The sequence below is a fragment of the Neltuma alba genome, unplaced genomic scaffold (genome assembly GCF_004799145.2).
Source record: "Neltuma alba isolate B1F8T4 unplaced genomic scaffold, ASM479914v2 tig00011322_pilon, whole genome shotgun sequence".
Taxonomy (NCBI): domain Eukaryota; kingdom Viridiplantae; phylum Streptophyta; class Magnoliopsida; order Fabales; family Fabaceae; genus Neltuma; species Neltuma alba.
This window is the reverse complement of record NW_021636029.1, coordinates 372933-393365: the sequence shown is the minus strand read 5'-3', so window position 1 is coordinate 393365 and position 20433 is coordinate 372933. Positions and strand designations below refer to the sequence as shown.

General features: G+C 29.9%; 1 protein-coding gene across 1 annotated transcript; it reads left to right on the top strand.

Moving 5' to 3' along the window:
* Positions 1 to 2525: 2525 nt before the first annotated feature.
* Positions 2526 to 19279, top strand: LOC114711936 (uncharacterized). The gene is made up of 2 exons (XM_028896371.1): positions 2526 to 3112; positions 19268 to 19279. The coding sequence occupies exon 1, from the start codon at positions 2681 to 2683 to the stop codon at positions 3074 to 3076; it is 396 nt and encodes a 131-aa protein (XP_028752204.1). The 5' UTR covers positions 2526 to 2680; the 3' UTR covers positions 3077 to 3112; positions 19268 to 19279.
* The last annotated feature ends 1154 nt before the right edge of the window (positions 19280 to 20433 follow it).

Here is a 20433-nt window from a genome sequence, read left to right as displayed (position 1 = left end):
TCTTATATATTATTTTTTATTTATTGTCTCTCATCTACTGTCTTAATAACTAAGAGTAAATTTGTGAAAAAAAATACATTTATGACTTATTTATTATTTTTAATTAATTTTAACTGTTAGTTTGTTAAACGTGATTCGATTATTTAAAATTTATATATATAGGACCAGGGAGTGATTTAAAAGGTACAAGTGATCGGTATAAAAATATTTATAATATTTTTTTTTTGTTGCTTTTGTTAATTCTTGTTCACATGGGAGCAACATAATGTTTTAAGTAACTAGCAATTCAAAATCGCAAACTCACATCCAAGTAGCCATCTAAGGATAGAATCCTGTCTTTTTTGGGAAGTGCCTGATGTTTTTTCTTGGCCATTGGCTTTTGCTTCTGTAACTGTAATCGTGCTTCCCAAGGTAGCTTGATGAGTCAAACAGCTGAAATCAGAAGGGCTGGCCAAACCTATCTTGCTCCTCGGAAAACGACACCAACATCTTTATTAATTCATCCGCTTAAAACTGATCCGCGCAGTCAAATTTGTGGTATTAAAGTAATGGTTATTAGAATATTATAAAAACAGAAATCATCAAGACCCAAGTGATAAATTAAAATAGTATAGAGTCATCAATAATATATCTCAGTCAACATCCATCTAAAATTGTAGTCCCGCGTTTAATTTTGAATGAAAATTGAAAATACCATTATATGATCTGACTCATTGTAACAAGGCCTGCCAACCAAACCAAGCTTCTCCAAGCTCACACAAAAATAAAAGAAAAAAAAAAAAAAAAACAAGAACTCATGCATGAAGAAACGAAACTGGCAGTTTTGTTAACGTGAGGAAGTAGTAATAAGAAAGAGCAGTTGAAGTTGAATGACTGAATCACTGACGGAAAGTAGGAGAGATGAGTGAAGAACAAGTTGGCGACTGAACCACTTCTTCTGAAACTGCATCCTTCTCCCGCGTCTGCAAACCGAACCAAGATTCGCTTCCAAGTCACTACAAAATTATATAATTGTCTTATATATTACTCCCGATCTTTAATATAAGACCCATTTAACTAATTTGATTAGATTAAGGAAGTTAGGTAAGTTAGTTAATTATAAGAAAAGTGACACATTTTTCCTAAAACACCATAATCATCTTTCTTAATACCTCCTCTCCCTCTTCTACTTGATTATAGTTGAGGGAGTATTCATAGGGGTAATTTAGATAAAATTGATAAATATAAGGAATGGGTCTTATATTTAGGACCAAAATCAACTCAAAAATTGGGATTAAGGACCGGAGGAGTAATATATATATAAATGTATGAGAGACAAGAATTCATAACATATTATTATTATTATTATTGGAAGTGAAATAATAATACATATAGAGGGAGGGATGTGTGAGGACTGAGGAGTGTGTGGTTGCATGTGACAAGTCTGGGGAGGATCAGTAAATTATGAAAGGTGGAACACGCAAAATATACAAAAGGATCGATCGGCATGTGAAAGAGTGAGAAGTGAGCCCTCCCTCTGATTCCCAATTATATATATAATCCAAAACCCTATGAATGGCCCTACTCCAATTAGTCCTTATTGCTTGGTCCCTTCCTCGGCCTTTTGTTTTTGTTTTTGTTTTTTTTTACTACATTTCTTTAACAACGTTAACTGCCCCGCAACAATCCATTAGGTTATTGTCAAATTTGTTGTTACAAAATCTGCTGCCTTGGATCTTGCTTATATAAGATATATCTCCTCCCTCTCTGGTCATGTCTTGAAGGTCGCTGCCACAAGTTAAATGATAGTTATTGTTGCTTTCTTTTTGGGAATATTTTGGATTTTAGTTACAAGACACTTTTTTAGAATTTTCTTTCATGTTTATAATATGTCTCTGCATTAGTTATTTTCTTCCAATTGTATCTTATGGTAATTTTCTGAGTGGTGTAATATGGTGTGTGAAAAAACAAAAAGTGCTTTTAAAAACTATATAAGGGTGAAGGCAGAATTTTTCTTTTTTGGGACAATATCAACCTCTCTTTCCTTTCGATGACTTATATAAAGAATCAAAAGAATTACATAATTTGATTAAAAGTGTTATAGAAATTAAATTAGAATAAAAATAAGACTGACTCAAAAATTTGTAAACGAGGGAATTTTGCATATTGGAGCACGTATATATTATTCTTACCATGGAAAAAGAATTAAAAACATGTTTCGCTTAGCATATTAGATTATACTAATTAACTTTAATATATATGTGTGTGTATTTTCTCCCCCCTTGTCAAGCCATCGTAAGACCTCTATGCATAAGGAAAGAGATCAAATGGACAATTGTAGATACTTACAAGGGGTGTTTTGATAAACAATATATTAAATGTTTACAGAAAGTTTATCTCATTTCTACCCCCAAGAAAAAGTTTATCTCATTTTGTTGTCATCCTTTAGTTTATATTATTGTGTAGCTGAAAGTGTTCCTTATCAGCCATCTTAAGATCTCTTAAGTTTGTAGGCTTCTAAGCCTCTCCATACCAAGAAAGCTTGGTAGGTCCCAAACCCCTCTGCATACATAGGCTCCCTTTGTTCTAAAAAGATGCCTTTCTCTTCTTCCTAGCTAATTAATAAGTCAACCTTCTCTCTCTTTCCCCCTCACTCCTTAAAATCCCACCCACAAACTCTTTCCTCTCCACATGCTCGCCTATGGCTCTTGATCATCACAAAGATTCTCATCTGAACACCGGCGATGCTTGGCGATGGTATCCCCGCCGCGGTGTTCCCCTGTTGCGACGGCGGAAGGTGCAGATGGTGAGGCTGGGCGGGAAAAAGCCAGGGCGACGTCGAGTGCTTTTTGTGCTGAGAATGTTGAAGAAGATAAGGCTCAGGTGGTTGAAGTTGCAGTACCGACGGATGCTCAGAAATCTGAAAGAATACTACAGAAATCTGGTGAAGGACATGGTGGAAGCCGGCGCCACCATTGAGGCTTTTCAGCAGAGACTCTTCTTGGAGTCTACTTTTGCTGTTCCTGCTGGCGTCACCTTCTCCGTCTACCCTCACAGCTTCGGATCAGATCGCCCTCGAACCATCTTCATCTTGTGATCCATCTCTCTTTCATGTTCTGCATAACGAGGCTGTGTGTGTGTGTGTGTGTGTGTGTGTGTTCTCTCAGAATACGGATATGTCTCAGCTTTCATTAATCTTTGAACGTGCATGTTTGGCTTTTGTCACCCATTATTGATCCTTTCTGAAACGAGTATATATATCTGCTCATGGAGTAAAAGAAAATTTGAGGGACGGCTATTGTATATTCCTGAAATCTGAGACTAGACAACTGATATCTGGTGTATAATGAAGGAAACTGCAGGGAGAAAGCTAAGCTTGAGGTTCTTAGAAACTTGCCTTTAGTTTAATCTTATTTGTATATTTTTCTATCCGACAACCTAAGCATATGAGAATAGAGCTCGATCGAGTTGTGTTTATAAATATGATGTTGGAGAATATTGTTGGCCTTGCTGTAATCTCCGGTCTCCTTGCATGCGTCCTTATTCCAGTGAAACTGTAATGAGAAGAATTAGAAGAAGAATCAAATTAAAAGTGGTAGCAATTGTTCTAATTAACTAATCACCGTTTTAATTTGATCTCTTCATGTGTTTTTCATTCTTGTTTGGCTTCCTTGGCCTTGGGAATGAAAATACAGTTTAATATATTATCGAAGTGCGCTGATTGGCATGATGGGGCTGGTAGCTGAAATAAACAAAGTAAAACAGAATACGAATTCAATTTTATTTTCTTTTGCTGCACAATAACTATCATTTTTGGAGCCGATCTACGCGTGATCACAGAGGACCTTCACATGTATGTTGATTTGGCGTATCCATAGGAGAATGTATTTTCTTCAAGTACTGACCCAAGTTTTGGACAAAAATAATAATTAATTAAAGAACACATTTCTTTAATCTAGTAATTAACTAGGCCATATTCAAGTTAATTACTCTTATTGTTTTCTTTGTCAATATTCTTCTCGTTTTACCAATCCTGGAAAATAGGGGATCTTGAGAACATCAAAGTTAAAGCCTGCTTTTTGCTTGTGGGCCGTGGCGCACCTTATATAACATTCCATTGTAATTCCGGTTTTTAAATTCATTTCTTGATTAACATAAAATCGTTTAAGATATAGGTATAGTCGTATAGTGGTATACTGGCCTCTGAAAGAGCCTTTTTTTTTTTAAATACAAAAACTATCTCAAATTCTTAATATAAGAGGTAACTGACTAATTTGAATTGATTAAGTCAATTAATTAAATTAGTTATTTGTAATAAATAGGTGTTATTTTTCTTAAAATATTCTCGCTAATCAAATGTATTAGTTAGAATTACCATTTGATGAAATATTTAACATGTGCAACTACTGCGAGAATTATTTTTAAAAAATAGATAAATATAAGAGACAAAATAAATTAAGATATCATATATAAGGCTAAATTAAAAATTAAAATATCTCTTCTATTAATGACCAAAAGTAGTGTATCATAGTCAAAGTTAGTGCTCCAATTGAAGAATCAACTGATCTTGCGACTTGTTATCTGTGTGTGTATGAAAATTCTAGCAAATATTGTGACCGTTTATCAAACTCCATGCCACACTACATTAGTTTAATTAGTGAATGACAAGAAGAAAAGCGAAGGCAAACTTCATTATATTTGGGTCTTGTTAATTAATCTTCTCTAGATTTTAAATATAGGAACTAGATTGCTAATTTATAGAAATTAAGAAAATTATTAGTTAAGTTGGTCATTTTTAAAATATTACGTATTGATTTCCCTAAAATACTCTTATTAATCATTTACATGTATATATTACTTGCTTTTGGAAAACTCATTTTAATATGTGTAATCAACAAGGAGAATTTATATTTAAAAAACTATAAATTTGGAAGACAAATAGATTGATATCTTTACATTTAAAATTAAAACTCTCTATCAGTTCTTATATTTAGGACAAAATGAGTACATGATTTCATTAATCATCAAATTATAATATAAAATTTATAACCAGCTGCACTATTTATAAATTATGAATAATAATGACTTAATGTTCATATTCAATGCAATAGAAATAATGTCTAATTTTAGAGAGAAGCATATTTGAACATGCTTAAGTATCAAGCCTAAAAAATGTATAAATAGATTATTTTTGTCAATTTAGCCAATTTAAATTTATCTAGGAATAAGTATACATTTTTTGTTAGGAAAATAAGAGATGAAATTGAAAAATAGATAAAGAAATAATAATCCAAATCCAGAACTATAAACAGTAACATGACAACTGTTATATGGCCAAAGACAGACAAACTATACAAAGCAAATGGATTAATCATCAGAGGGAAATTAATTAAATGGGGAATCATATATATAAAATACACATTCAGGCATATATTCCAAATATGACCTCCCTAATAACTCTATGGTTTGTCTTCAAGTGCGCTATGGATCTTATCTTTTGTCCCTTTGATTTGTTACGTTATTATTGTAATCACATCAAAATAAAGATGGTTCATAATGCAAATAATATTATCATCCCTACCAAAAATTTCATATTAAATCATCATACTCAGCTATCTGCAATCCATAGGATATATAGGTCACTAAAAAATAGCTCATGATCAATAAAATAGACAGGTTTTTTATCACGTCTTAATCATATATCAGGGATCGAATATAAATATTTTCCCTGACCAAAATTTCATATTAGAAATTCGTGATACGGATTGCTGAACATACTATTAAAAAAGTGAGTCAATAAATTAAAAAATGGCAAGAAAATAAATCAATGGGCGTCACCCTCTGCGTCTGTGACGTGCACATGATCACGATCTAACATGTTAGAGTATATGGAAGAATGTGGATGAACAAACAAGGTTGGAGATCATAAAGCATTATATATATTCTAGTGTTGTCTGTAGTCAATTAATTAATTAATTAGTTTGAACAACTCAAGCGTATAACATAATTAACCAGCCTAAAAATGGAATTAATGTTAATAAATTCGGTTGAAAATCAATGTTTTAATAATGCTTTACCGTATATATATTTTTTTGCCAGCTGTTTACTGTATATATAGCCGCAAACTTTTATAATGGTAGATATAATAGCTATATTATATATTATATACAGCCTGAGTTATGGCCAATAACCTTAATGGGCTACTTGATAAAAACAAAAACTTAATGGGCTATTAACTTGAACAATTTTTTGTTGGCGGCTGTGGTGCTTAAAAGATCGAAGATGTCCGTGCCATATATTAAGGATTAAATTATACTGGTGGAATTTAAAAGGTTGTTTGAATAGAAACCAAACTATGGTTTTAAAAGTACTTTTACGGTATACGAAATAAATATGTGGAGGAGTTTGTTTCATTTTATGGAAAAGTTTTTTTGAAAAATACTTTTATACAATCCCAAACACCCCCTAAGTTTATAGATTTTTTGCGATCATCCTTTATTGTTTTTAAGAATTATCTAGTGTGTAATATCATCATTTGATATGTGTGCGTTAGCGGGTCTAAATTAAATTAACAGATTTCTATGCGTTTTCTTTCTTTCTTTTTTTTGCGTTAGGCACATTTCTATCCGTTTTTTTTCCCTATTTATAAAGTTTGAGTTATTAATCTTATTTAATGGTATTGGCCTTCTTTTATTTGATCCAGAGTCGACGTCAATCCAATGTGTTAAATGAGTTATAATCTGATATATTTTAATAATGTATACATTTATTCGTCATTTGTATAGTGGTGTGAGCATGGTGATTATTACAAGAAAATAAGACTTTCAGCAATGATTTTCAAAAGTCTCATCTCTAACCGCGATAGATAATTTTGGTGATGACTTTCTAGAATCGCTGGCCTTCAGTAATATCTTTAAAAAGTGACTGCTGAAAATTTAATTTTTACCGGTGATTTTTTAGAGTTGCTGTTAAAGGTTAAGTTACACTACAAAATAAATTTTATATTTAAAATCAGAGGTTCACGGGTATAAAATGAAATCAATTTTCTTATTTTTTCAAAAAATTATTAAAATTATTTTGGAAAATTCGTTCTTTTTTTATTTGAGATGGAGATATATTGAAGAATTACGTGGTCAATATGTCCACCGGCAAAGCACCAGAGGTAGGTGGCACTGATATCACCACTAATAAACAATAATTATCTCATGGGTTTAATTAGATACCAATATTATAATCACGAACACCAGCTAACGTGTTTCTTGATGACCACGACTAAGCATTTTAATTATCCTTTGTAATTTTTTAATGCGTGCTTTGAAGTTTTGATTGAAAAAAATAAGTATATGTTAAAATCTTTTTAAATTTTCTTAATATGTTTTTAGTTTATTTAATCTATTCTCTACGTAATCATCTCTGTTACGTCATAATTAAAGTTCGTAAAATTAAGAGTATAATAAAAATAAAAATAATTAATATTGTCTTAGCCCTTTAAAACAATGGATGTGTATTGTGCAGAAACAAAAATGAGGCCATTTTCTTTGGTTCCCATCTCGTAATGTCCATGTTTGTCAAATAATAATAATAATAATAAGATCGTAATAAATATATGTATTTAGTATTGAACCAAAGGAGTCATAAAATATTTTTTATGGAATCTGAGCAATATACGGGGTACTATGAAATTTATATTATATTACCTCATGTCTTAATTATAAAATCCCGTCTGTAAACGATAAATATCAAACAATAAATAGGAATGACAAAATATTTTTTTGGGTCAAAAAAAGGATGGAACGATGTGGGCTTTGGGCCGCTTGGTTTTACAAAACCGCATGACCTTCACGTGATTTCTTCCAACCCTCCTTTCACTGTCACCCATTATTTCTACATCTTCTTCTCTAATTCTGTTACTCTCTTCCCCTTTTCAATTAGATTTTTTCCCGCTATTTATGTGGTCTACAATTCTATTGTTAGGTATTGATTGACCACCTTCAACATGTGTTTAGAAACTATTTAATTAATTTGAATATATTAAAAAATGAAATTAATTAATTATAACAAATGCAGTATGATTCTTAAAATACTTGTGTATAATACTAGATTATTTATCAAGTCAATTAATTTGAAAAAAAATAATAAGTACAAGAGATAATGTGAATTAAGTTCTTATATTTAGAAGCAGATTTTTTATTTCTTTTTGTGTGTGTTTCTGGGCGTGTCCATTATGCCAGTTATGACTTCTCACTCTTCAGTCACACATGCACAGGCGTCATAATGAAAAGGTGGGAGTGAGCTTGATTTGGGGCACCATGTCATAATTGAAGGCCAAAAGTTAGTAGTGTTACCATTGTTGTGGTCGGTAGGGAATGCAGGAAATTGGCTTGAAATGTTGGAAGCCTAATTGGCTCCCACGTTTTTCTGGTGCAAACAAGGCTGGCAAGTGGTACGTATGTATGGTTTGAAGAGCTTGTCAACTTTGTAATCCTACTCCACTTAATCTGCTTCACACATAAACGTCTCGAACCTGTGACATGTGGGAGGATCAATCAACATGACACCTAAATATCAACACTTTGGTGTCCCAGTAAGAGCCATAGCAACGTCCCTAACTAGTTTTGAAAGACCATCATTGATCTAATCTCGTTTATAACTTCAAACTATCAATTTCTTCCCCATTCATTTTTGGAAAAAAAAAACAAGAAATTGGAGAAGATACTAAGGAGAAGAAGGGGATTTCAGGATTTCTTTTGCAAATGAACCACGTGTTAATAAATCACACCTCGAAACTAGCTGTTGAAGTTAGAAAACTGAAGCTTTTATAAGATCTCACATTCACGGCAACCCTTCTGATATAGGAATTATGACAATACGCTCTTGATAATGTAGCTGGAGTTAGAAAAACCAAGGCCTAAGGCAATCATTTTAGTGACATTTTATTTAAAAGTTGTCAAATTCTAGAAGATGAAGATCGGTCCCCAAGAAAGGAGAAGGAAGAGCCAACCAGAAATTGAGCACATGAATTGAGCCAATAATGATGCAGCATTAGAAAGTGGGAATGGCCCTTTCTCCCACATATATCGTCCAATTTGGAATTTGCGCATTTCTCCCCCTCCGCACATTGCTTTTAGCATATTCCCCATCATCATATCTGCCCCCAGCACTCCAATCATAGTTGAATTCATTCATCCATGTGAATTTTATGCTCTCTATTTTGCAAATAATCTCTCACTTCTATATTCCATTTTCCTTACCTTTGAATTTTGCCTATATCACTCCATGCAATTACTTACTTCACTTTTTATTTATTTATTAGTATAAAAAGGTATATTTTGATATCAACTGAGGTTCCAACGTAAGAAAAACTATAAGCCTTGCAAGTTTATAGTTTATAGTTTATACTAGCCCCGGTCCTTAATATAAGACCCTATTTGACTTTTATTTTGATCCTAAATATAAGACCCCAATCCACTTTATCTCTTATATTTATACATTTTTTTTCAAAGTAACCCTTCTAACAATGATAGTTCTAGTCAATACATTTGATTAGCAAGGATATTTTAGGAAAGACAACACCTATTTAGGACAAATAACTAACTCAATTTACTTTCTTAATCTCCTCAAATTAATCAACTGATTCTTATAATTAGGACTGGAGATAGTAGTTTATAGTTTTTCTTTATATATGTTGGAACTTTAGTTCATATCAAAATATACCTTTTTACTTAAAAATCTAAAGGCATTATCGAGAAAAAATAATGAAGTTTAAAGTTTTTTTATCAATAAGAATGAAGCTTAAGCATTATGTACAAATTCAAATTGATGAAGTGATAACGGATCTTATTGTTGAGCAAGTGATTAGAAATTTAATTCCCAACTTTTGTATGTACTGTAAATTTAATTAGGAGAGTCGTATTTTTTGTCCCCAAGTTTGTTTGTTTTGGTCCAAATGCCCTCCAAGTTAAATATAAAGCTTTGAATGGTGAGAAAATTATTTACACATATTATATATAGAGATTGAGAGTTTTGCACAGTTTTAATAGTAATTTTTTTAATGTTTTTCTTATTTCATTTAATATTTTTTTTTTCCGATGTGAATTTCATTTAATAAAATAAACCCGATTAAAAATTGAAAAGAATGAGATAAGAATCCCTTATGAGACAATTATTGATATTTCAGTTCGTTAAGACAACGACTTTTTAAAATTACCAACTAGAGTGTATTATATCAATCATTTTATTTTAGTATAAGATCAGAATATTAATAATTCACTTTATAAAAGATGTAAATAACATTGTGATTCATAATGCAGGGGAGTCCCGATCAAAAATCTTGGGCGGTGTTAGTGCTTCTAGTCCATTTCAGGTCTGGCAGGAAAATGTCGTTTCCAACTCCATTGTCGTTTCGGTCATCTAATTAAATTATTACAAAAATTATAAATTTAATTGAAATGATTTTATTGGTCGGTGCAGGTGTGGAAGGAAGAGCGAGAAGGGGTTTCCAAGTGGGCTGTCGTTTTGGAGGCCGGTGCCTGAGTTGCTTGCTGAAACTGAATTTGACTTTGCCTGGTGTGAAACTTCAAGGTTGAAACGGTCTCCTCCCGCGGTCAAGACTTTGACTCTTTCGTTCTCACGGTGTCGTTTTTGCGTGGGTAAACTGTTAGTGTTGAGCCAGGTGTCGTCCTTTTCTTTCGTTCATATTCAAATCAGCTTGAATAAATTGTGTGAGAGCAAAAGAGTGTTTGGATGAAATCAAAACTATAGTTTTAAAAATATTTTTACAGCATATAAAATAAATATGTAAAGAAATTTGTTTTGTTTTACGAAAAATATTTTTAAAAAATATTTTTGAGTGCTACCAAACACTTTCTAAGTGTAACTGCATATACCCATACCCACACACACGCACGCGCATGTAACTGCACTTGATACTCTTTTCATCTTCTTCATAAAATAGAGAGCCGCGTCATTAAATTTTTAATATATTATTTTACCCTATATTTATTATTGTTTGTATACTAATATTTTATTGAAATGTATATATCAAAATATATTAAATAAAAATAAAACTAATAAAATTAAATATTTTTTTAGCTTCAGTGAAACATGTTATCAAAAAATTGTAACTAGAATCAAAAGAATATAATATATTAATATGTGTCATTGAACTAGAATCAAAAGAATATATTAAAAAAAAATGAGTTAGAATATTTATAATTTGTCATTAACGCGGTATGTGTTGATGATTATCATTATCAAGTAACTACTACCTCTTCTGATTTTAATTATAAACTTTTATTTGTAATTTATACTAAAATCTTATAAGTTGAACCAAAAGGAGTTTTTTTTTCTTTTTTTTGGTTAGGAAACGGTAGAGATGGAAATCAGGGCCGGCCCGGCCCTCCAGGGCTGACGGGCTTAAAAGGACCAACTCTCCAGGATTGAAGTTTTAAAAATATCCCAATTTGCTAGGCCCGGCCCTTAAACTACAGGGCTCAGGGCCGACCCGCGGGTTTTTGGCCCGTTTGAAAAAAAAAACTATTTTTTATATTTATCATAACTTTTATAAAAAAATAAAAATAAACCAATGAAATTATTAAATAAAAGACATAAATATAAATAAAACTAAGTCACAAATATAAAATATCATCATATATAAATATCCATAAACATTCAAGAATATCTAAAACATTTATTAACAAGATAACAATATCCAAAAGTTTTATTTATAGTGCAATTGTGCAATAAATAAACACTATCATTAATCTTTTGAAATTTCATCATCACTATAATTAATTACTCTTCTTTATAAGTATGCTTTTCTTTCGTAACAAAAATATTAAGTTTTTCTTCTTTATAAGAATTTTACTTTTAAATTGTACAATCTAGCTATTATTTTACTTTAATATGAGAAACATTATTGTTGAAACTCATGAATTTATAATTCAAATTATAGAATCACAAGTTATATAAGTATAAAAATACTCTATTATCAAATATATATATAGTTTAAAAATATCAACGCATATAATATAAATCAAATCATTATTAAAGTCCAAATTAACCCTTTTTTTAAAAATTTAATTGAATAAATTATTGTCTAACACTAAATTTAATTTTAAAATGATAATAATAACTAAATATTTGAAATATTGTTAATAATATAAAAAATTAATAATATTAAAATTATATAAAAAATTTAAAAAACAAAAAAAATTATAAAAGGACTTAAAAAGGCCGGCCCGCGGCCCTCCAGGGTTGGCCTTTTTAAACCCTTGGCCTTCCAGGGCCAGCTCTCTAGAGTTTATTTTTTATTTAAAAAGAAAAATATCAAACCCGACCTTTATAATTTCATGATGTAAACAGGCCGGCCTAACGGGTTCTACCCATTTTCTCCACTCTACGAAACGGAATGTTTAAAAAGTAGCACGCAAATTTTTACAGTATAAAAATCATTTCATAGGTGATAGAGTCAGTAATGAAGATAACGGATGTGACCTGCGAAGGACTCAGACCTACGTATGCCTGGTGCATATTCTGATTGATGCGACTTTAACTTTATCATGATCATGAACTTATAGGTCTGGTTTTTGTAAATAATAATATCAAACATAGCATTTATATCAACGAAAACAGTAAATAAAGACTCTTACTATATGAAATTATAATTTGAAACTCTTAGTTTAAGAAACAACAAATAAAAACCCGATCTGATATTACAAATATGAAATCTTAGTAAAATATTTAAAATACTCTTTAACCAAGTGACAAGTTGACTATAGAAAATGAGAAGTTCACTTTAGCGAATAATAACTTTAATAAACCAAATCACAACTTGGTTGAGGGTATGCCAAATGATAAGTTAACTGTAAAAAATAACAAATTCACTTTAGTGAATGACAATTTCAGCAGACCAAATCATGACTTGGTTGAAGAGTATTTCAGATATTTCACTAAAATTTCATATTTGTAATATGAGACCGGGTATTTATTTGTCATTTTTCAAATTGAGTGTCCCAAATTATAATTTCACATATTAAGAGTCTTCATTTGCTTTTTTTTTTATATATTAAATGTGAATTTCTAATTTATGAAATATTGAGTTGCAAATGAAGGCAAACAACATTTTTGTTAAATATGTCACCAAAAATTTTTTTTGTCAAATAATGTTGATTTTTATTAACATCAACTTCTCCAATCAAATTGAACTTTTGTTAAAATAAAAATGCACATTGATAAAATAAAAATCTAACATGAAAAAGTATGATATAAAAAGCATATGTGATGGATATAAATAATTTGATCTAAATTTTTGTCTTATTGAAAATGAATAATAATTTTTACAATATATGCATGTGTCAGGAGTGACACGTATGTAGTACTCTTCCGGTTCTTAATATGGGACCTAATTATTGAGTTGATTTTTATTTTAAATATAAGATCTATTTATCATATTTATCATTTTTTTTAAATTACTCCTATTAATACTCCTTCAACCATAATTAAGTAGAATATGGAGGGAGGATATTAAAAAAGATGCTCATAGTATTTTAAGAAAAACATATCATATTTCTTATAATTAACTAACTTATCTAATTTTTTAATTTAATTAAATTAGTTAAATAAATCTTATATTAACGACCAGATAAGTATTATTATAATTCAGTCGAAAATTGCGGTGACTGTGAGGATTCTTTTCGTTGGCGTAGTTTAAAGTGCGCACGCTCCTCTCACGGGTTGACCAATTTTTGATGGCCCAAAAAAATGTTGACCAATGGGGAACGCTCGAAATGGAAGTCTTCATCTACCAAAAGATATGAATTCTTATTCACCAAACAAAAAAAGATGCGTATTCTTATTTCACAATTTTCGTCTTCTAATTCCCCAACTTGCCTTAATTATTTCCCTTCATATTTCAAAATTTCAAATTCAATGCCTTATGTATAGCAAAGTCAATCACATGTAGGAAAAAGAATAATACAAGTATATGCAGGATGTTTCCTCATTTGTTATATTTTAATTTATTAGAGTATGACGATAAAAGATCTAAATTTTTTTAACATTCACAATATCCATGACCTTAGTTTAATATTGATAATTTATTTCTGTAGAACATGGTTTCATATTCTTTCGGCAATACTATGGACTATGGTCTTCTCATCATCCCCTTTCTTTTCCTTAAGGGATTAATATTGTCATCTATTTCCACCATTAATACTGTATGTGCTTGTTCACTGTAGATTTTATGAAAATAATCGTACGGCCAATTCCAATTTCGACTTGAATTGGACTCCAAAGCCTATGCATTTGGTCCAGCATCAAAAGAGTTTTGGTAATATGTATAAGGGTTAAGCTACATTAAGCACTTCGAACTATTTTTTTTAAGTACATCTAATATCTCAAAATATTTTATGGTATATGGATGGGTTTGTCTAATCATATGTAAGTACTCCCTAATCCCACATAGATAGGTTTGTGTAATTCTATGTAACAGTTAATTACTCATACTAAATATTTTTTTAATGATTTTTTTCAATTGCAATCATTGTCCTTATCCTTTATTTTAATGTTTTGTTCCAAACGGGACTTTAGGATGTTGAATGTATCAAAAAAATACTTCAAAGTGCCAGATGTACTTAAAAAAATATTTCAAGGTATTGATTGTACCACAGAATACTTTAGGGTATTAGATGCTTTTGAGAAAATACTTTGGGCTACTGTATACACCTTAACCCTATATAAAATGGTTAATGAATCAAATTATTTTCAATATATTTAAAAATATATATTTTAAGTAGCATTTTTGCAATATATATTATTTTTAAAATACAACACCACCATAAAACCATGGAAATTTAATATGATTTTTATTATACATATATATTTTAGAATAGATACTATGCAACTAATACGCAGTGCTTTTAAAAATGCACTAATTAAGTTTCAGTGGAAACAGTATTTGTACAGTAACTACTAATTAACTAGGAACCCAATTTTATAGACGCATTTAATCTTGTTAAAAAAATTTGGATTTATTTTAAAATACATAAAAAATAATGTAAACATTTATAGAAAGAGAGAAGCATGATTTCTCATTACCGTGCCAGGGCCTTATCGTTTATTTTGAGATAGTCTCAAATGAAAATCGATCATAGACTCCTAGCTTAATGATTTTTGATGAAGTTGTTAGTTGTAAATTGTATACTTTACTTTAATTAAATATATTAAAATTAATTCCTCATCATCAATTAATCTTCCCCCCAATGATCACCTAATATATATATTTTTATGTACTGAGAATATTCCTCATCAAGCAGCAAATGACTAATCCCTTTCAAAATATAAAAATTATGTAACTGCGCTTTATCTCTTCAGCAAGATTTGTTAGCAGCACCAGCACGGGCACTTAACAAGTATAGATATTTATAGATATTATTTTGGCGATGAAAAAACAGAAGAAAGTTCTAAAAAAAATACCTCTTGAATTTTAAAATTTTAAATTAGTTTTATTTACTACACTTTAATAGTAATAAACTACATTTAAAAAGCAAATACCAATATATTTTGTGGTGATTTTTTATTTAAAATTTTAAAATTTCATAGGTAGTTTTTTGGATTTTCCCAATAAAAAAATATCTTGTAGTGCATTATTGCACGCACATCTTTAAAAAGGGGCCAGGGGCACCGATCCATTATGTCGTGTAATTAATATGACCACGAATCTGGCAGTCCAACTTAATGTGCCAATGTCTACATCTGCATGTATATTCAGTATTTTTTTTAAAAAAATTCCAATATATGTTTTGATATTTCATGTTACTCTTCTGCCAAAATTTCGGATGTTTTGTTCTGAAAATTTAATAATTACGCACCGTAATTTTTTTAGGGTTAATTAATCCGCAAGTCCTTATAGTTTCAACGAATTTTGAATTAGGTTCCTATAGTTTTTTTTCTTTTTATCAGGTCCTTATACTTTTATCTTTTTTTAATTAGGTCCTTATATTTATTTTTCTTTTAATTAAGTCCTTATAATTTCACTAAATTTTTAATCAGGTCCATGTAGTTTTAATTTTTATTTATTAATTAAATATAAGCTTAATTAAATAGATTAATACTGAAATATAAAATATTAATAATTAAATTAAATTAATAATTATGTAATAAAAAATTAATAGAATTAATTAATTCAGGAAATTTTTTTAGAACAATTAATTTTTTTGCTGAAAAAATTAAAATCATTATAATAATTCAATATCTTTAAAATATTATTGTTTATAAACTAATATTAAATAATATATACTATTTTATGTTTATATAATAGTACTATTAGAATTTATAAAATAAAGAATAAAAAATTCAGCGACTTAATTAAAAATAAGGTGAACTTATAAGGACTTGATAAAAAGAAAAATAAATACAAGGACCTAATTAAAAACAGGTGAAAGTATAAGGACCTGATAAAAAGAAAAAAAACTATAAGAACCTGATTCAAAATTAGTTGAAACTATAAGGAGCTGTGGATTAATTATCCCTTTTTTTTAATAGGCACGGCTATAATATAATCCTAGTATTTATCAAAGCTACTGCTTAACGTTGTGAGTTTTATAAAATGCTTTTTACACAGCATAAGTATATTAATTTCTTCCCATCGTAGTCGCCGCCTCCCATGATACACCCTCATAAATTAAGGCTTCAGACATTCAATAAAAATTTTCCAACTTTGCAAGTTTAAAAAAAAAAAAAAAAGAAGCAAGAGAATCATAAAAGTTGTTTGTAAGAATACAGAAGCACTTTTCGATATACATATTTATGATAAATTGAAGAAATTAAATCTTAATAAAATGTTTCAGTTTTCAAAATAATATTTATTTTATGAATATCTTGTCATAATTGCACTATGTGGTAAGAAATGAGTCATGTTATTTCTTTTTCTTAGGACAAACCAAAAGTATCCTTAATTTCCTCCTACTTAATTAGGACTGTACTACGAATAAAAATTAATATTCAAACTCCTAATCAGTTTTTAAAGGGATGACAGTCTCTACCACTTACGTTAACCTCTAAAGTTGGCAGTCATATTATTTCATGTGTTATGTATTTTTTGTTTTACTCCTCCGGTCCTTAATATAGGACCCAATTATTGAGTTGGTTTTAATCCTAAATATAAGACCTATTTCTCATATTTATCAATAATACCTAAATTACCCCTATGGATACTCCCTCAACCATAATCAAGTAGAAGAAGGAGAGGGGATATTGAGAAAGATGATTATGATGTTTTAGGAAAAATGTGTCATATTTATTACAATTAACTAACTTACCTAACTTCATTAATCTAATCAAATTAGTTAAATGGGTCTTATATTAAGGACCGGAGGAGTATATTGATATGATGAATTTCTACAAAGCAGCCTAACTTTCTTCCAAATCTTTTTTCCTGACCAGCAACTTTCTTCCAAATCTAAGACTTGGTACCTTGGAGATTTGTACTAGTAAGCGTGACATACATATATAACAAGGGGGCTGCGTTTGACTGCTCAATAGTTATAATTCTTATGGTCTTATCCAAATAATCCCTCCTTTTTAAGTCCCTGACTTCACGTAGCAGAAAGAGAACGATGTGATTCCAAAAACCAACGAAGCAATCTCGTACCTTCCCAGTTCACGCTAAACGAAACATATATTTACATATACAGGTCAACCTGTTTGGCTGCCAAACTGGCGGCTATCATGTTTATATACTCTCCTGCTCTTAAATATATTATAAAATGAGCTTTATATTTAAGATTAGGAGAGTATTATTTAAAAGATAAAATTTTCTGCATCATCCATTAAGTTTGCTGACGAAACAATAACACCACATAGCAGTGGAGAAAAGCCAATCATAGAGGAGGGCAGGGACAAGCTAAGATATGTGGAGTAAATGAAAACTATTTTGTTAATTAAGGTAGGGAAGAAATAAAAAAGATTCCCCCACGCCTTAAATATGCTTTAATTAAGTAGGTTTTTGGTTATAGAATAACGAAGAAAGAGTCCACTAAATCTAAATGAGTGAGCTTGGACTTTAATCTGAAAATTAAAACAAATTATTAAAGTATGTATAATTGTATATTGCACAAAGTGGGGTTACTCAGAATTTGAACCAAACAAAGGTTAATGTTGTTGAAAGCTTACTGTCTCCAGCACTCAAAATCTTCAAATCCTGTCTATGATGTGATTGTACTATGTGCCCCCACTAGCACCGGTTGGTTGTTACACACACACACACACATGTTTATATATATTATAAGCCATTTTTTGTTACATTTTTTCTGCTTTGATCTTTGTGTGTAAAAAAAAAAAAAGTGGCAGTGAACAAAAGGGATTGTTATTTTTCTCTTTTTGGTTCGGGAGTGTTTATATTTGAATCCATTATTGTAGATTTTTAGTTCATTCTAATGTTAGTTACGTATTGTCTATCTTTCCTTAATCAATCCTTTTGCTTCTGGGAAGGAATCAATAATATAATGACAAATACTTATTTCTTTAACTAATTGTGTGCATCTTTTTAGGTTATAGTGGTTTGGTGGATATATATTAATAAATATTTTGTTAAAATCTCCAATTCTAATTTAGTCAACCTTTTGTTGTGTTCATGGCGCAGGAATTAACACTAATCAAAAATGGGATGGACGGAGCAGTTACTTAATGCTTTGATTAAATGGTTTACTAATTGTACAAGACATATACAAATGGTATCGGTTCAAATTATAACGTTACTTTTTTTGACAATTTATTAATTACGTTCAGTTAATTCAAATTTGAGTTGGGTCGGGTCTTTTTAGGAAAACCCATCATGATCCCCGTTTTTTTTTTTTTTTTTTCCCTTTTTCTCTGGCCTGTGCAAGGTTTAAACTGCGAAAAGATAACCCTATTTTTTGAATTAATGAATATATATATCTTTTGACCCAAAAAAAATACTTCTTTTGGTCTAAAATATAAGAGTTAGTTAAGGGTCCTAAATATAAAACATCAATCTATTTTATCTTTCAAATTTATAATATGTCTTTAAAAATATTGTTATTGATTGTAAGATATTTCCATCAAAGTATAATTCCAATATGCATAATTGAATAACGATAATTAAAAGAAGTCAATACACATTTATTATAAATAACAAATTTAACTAATTTTTTTAATCTTTTAAAATTAGTCATTTAGCTATTAAGGATATGAGGTAGTATATATATTCCTAGTAAATACCCTAAATTCCACAAATATATACTTTCACTGTCTTCTCATTGAAAATTAGAAATATATGTATTTAAAATAAAGTAATCAATGCTCCAACAGTTCTTACAATGTAATTTATATTTAAGATCATAAGAATCAAGATATTACTCATATCTTTTTCCCTTAAAGTATAGGTATCCTTTTATTGTAGGTAATCTTATTTAAGATACTATCGAGTACTAAATATAAGCATCTCTCCCAACAAGGATTCAAATATTAGTTTGCTATATTGTGAGAAACTAGCTCCTTCTACTAGATTTAATTCCCGTTAGTACAGACAACTCCTATCTACACAAATGATGGGAGGAAATATTCTACATCACCTAACCCATCCTCTGCGTGCATAAATGCCAAGGCAATATATAATTTTACTAGAGAAAATGAATTAGGCAACGAACTCAACTGAAATCTCACACATTATATTACATTGAAGAAAAAAAAATGGTAACTTAATTTTATCATGATTTACATATTTGGACTTTGGTATAAATTTTGCATTATACTCTTTTCGATTCTCAATATAAAATGCTTTCTAAAAGTTTTCTTTGGTCCTTAATACAAAATACGACCATCTCCATGAACACACAGCTGCATTTAAAGAAAGAAATGGGACAACAAAATCACATCCCAAAAAAAATGTCTCACAGATATTCCACGATACTGACATATCCAAAACGCAATCGCTTTACAAAGCCAAATTTTAGAATAGCATATTATCATTTAATGAGGAGTAAAAGGAAAACTAATGATAAAAAAAATAATGACATTTTTTTCACCTTGATAAAAAATTAATGACATGACTTATAATTAGGATAGAAAAATTATTTCTTCTTCGCTGACCTCATAAATAGGATGACTGGACAAGAGCGGTAACTCAATAAATCCGTTAAAAAAAGTTATATACTACATTGCAGAACACTGTTAAATTAAATTCAAAGATGTTTTACATATTTTAGAAGCTACCCATTTCTCCTCAAAGGTGAATTGAAGAAAAATAATTTAACGTGCTAGAATATATCCCTCCATTCCTTATTACTTCCCATATACAAGGAAACTTAGGAAGTCTTTTCTTCATTTTAAATATAAAAAAATACTATTCATGTGGCCATGTCTGCTTTATTTATTTATTAAAAATTTTTCTCATGCCCTTCATTAAATGTAACTTGCCTTTACGAGTGTCATTAA

Excerpts from the sequence above, each read along its gene's own strand:
- LOC114711936 (XM_028896371.1), top strand. The coding sequence starts at position 2,681 with ATGGCTCTTGATCATCACAAAGATTCTCATCTGAACACCGGCGATGCT.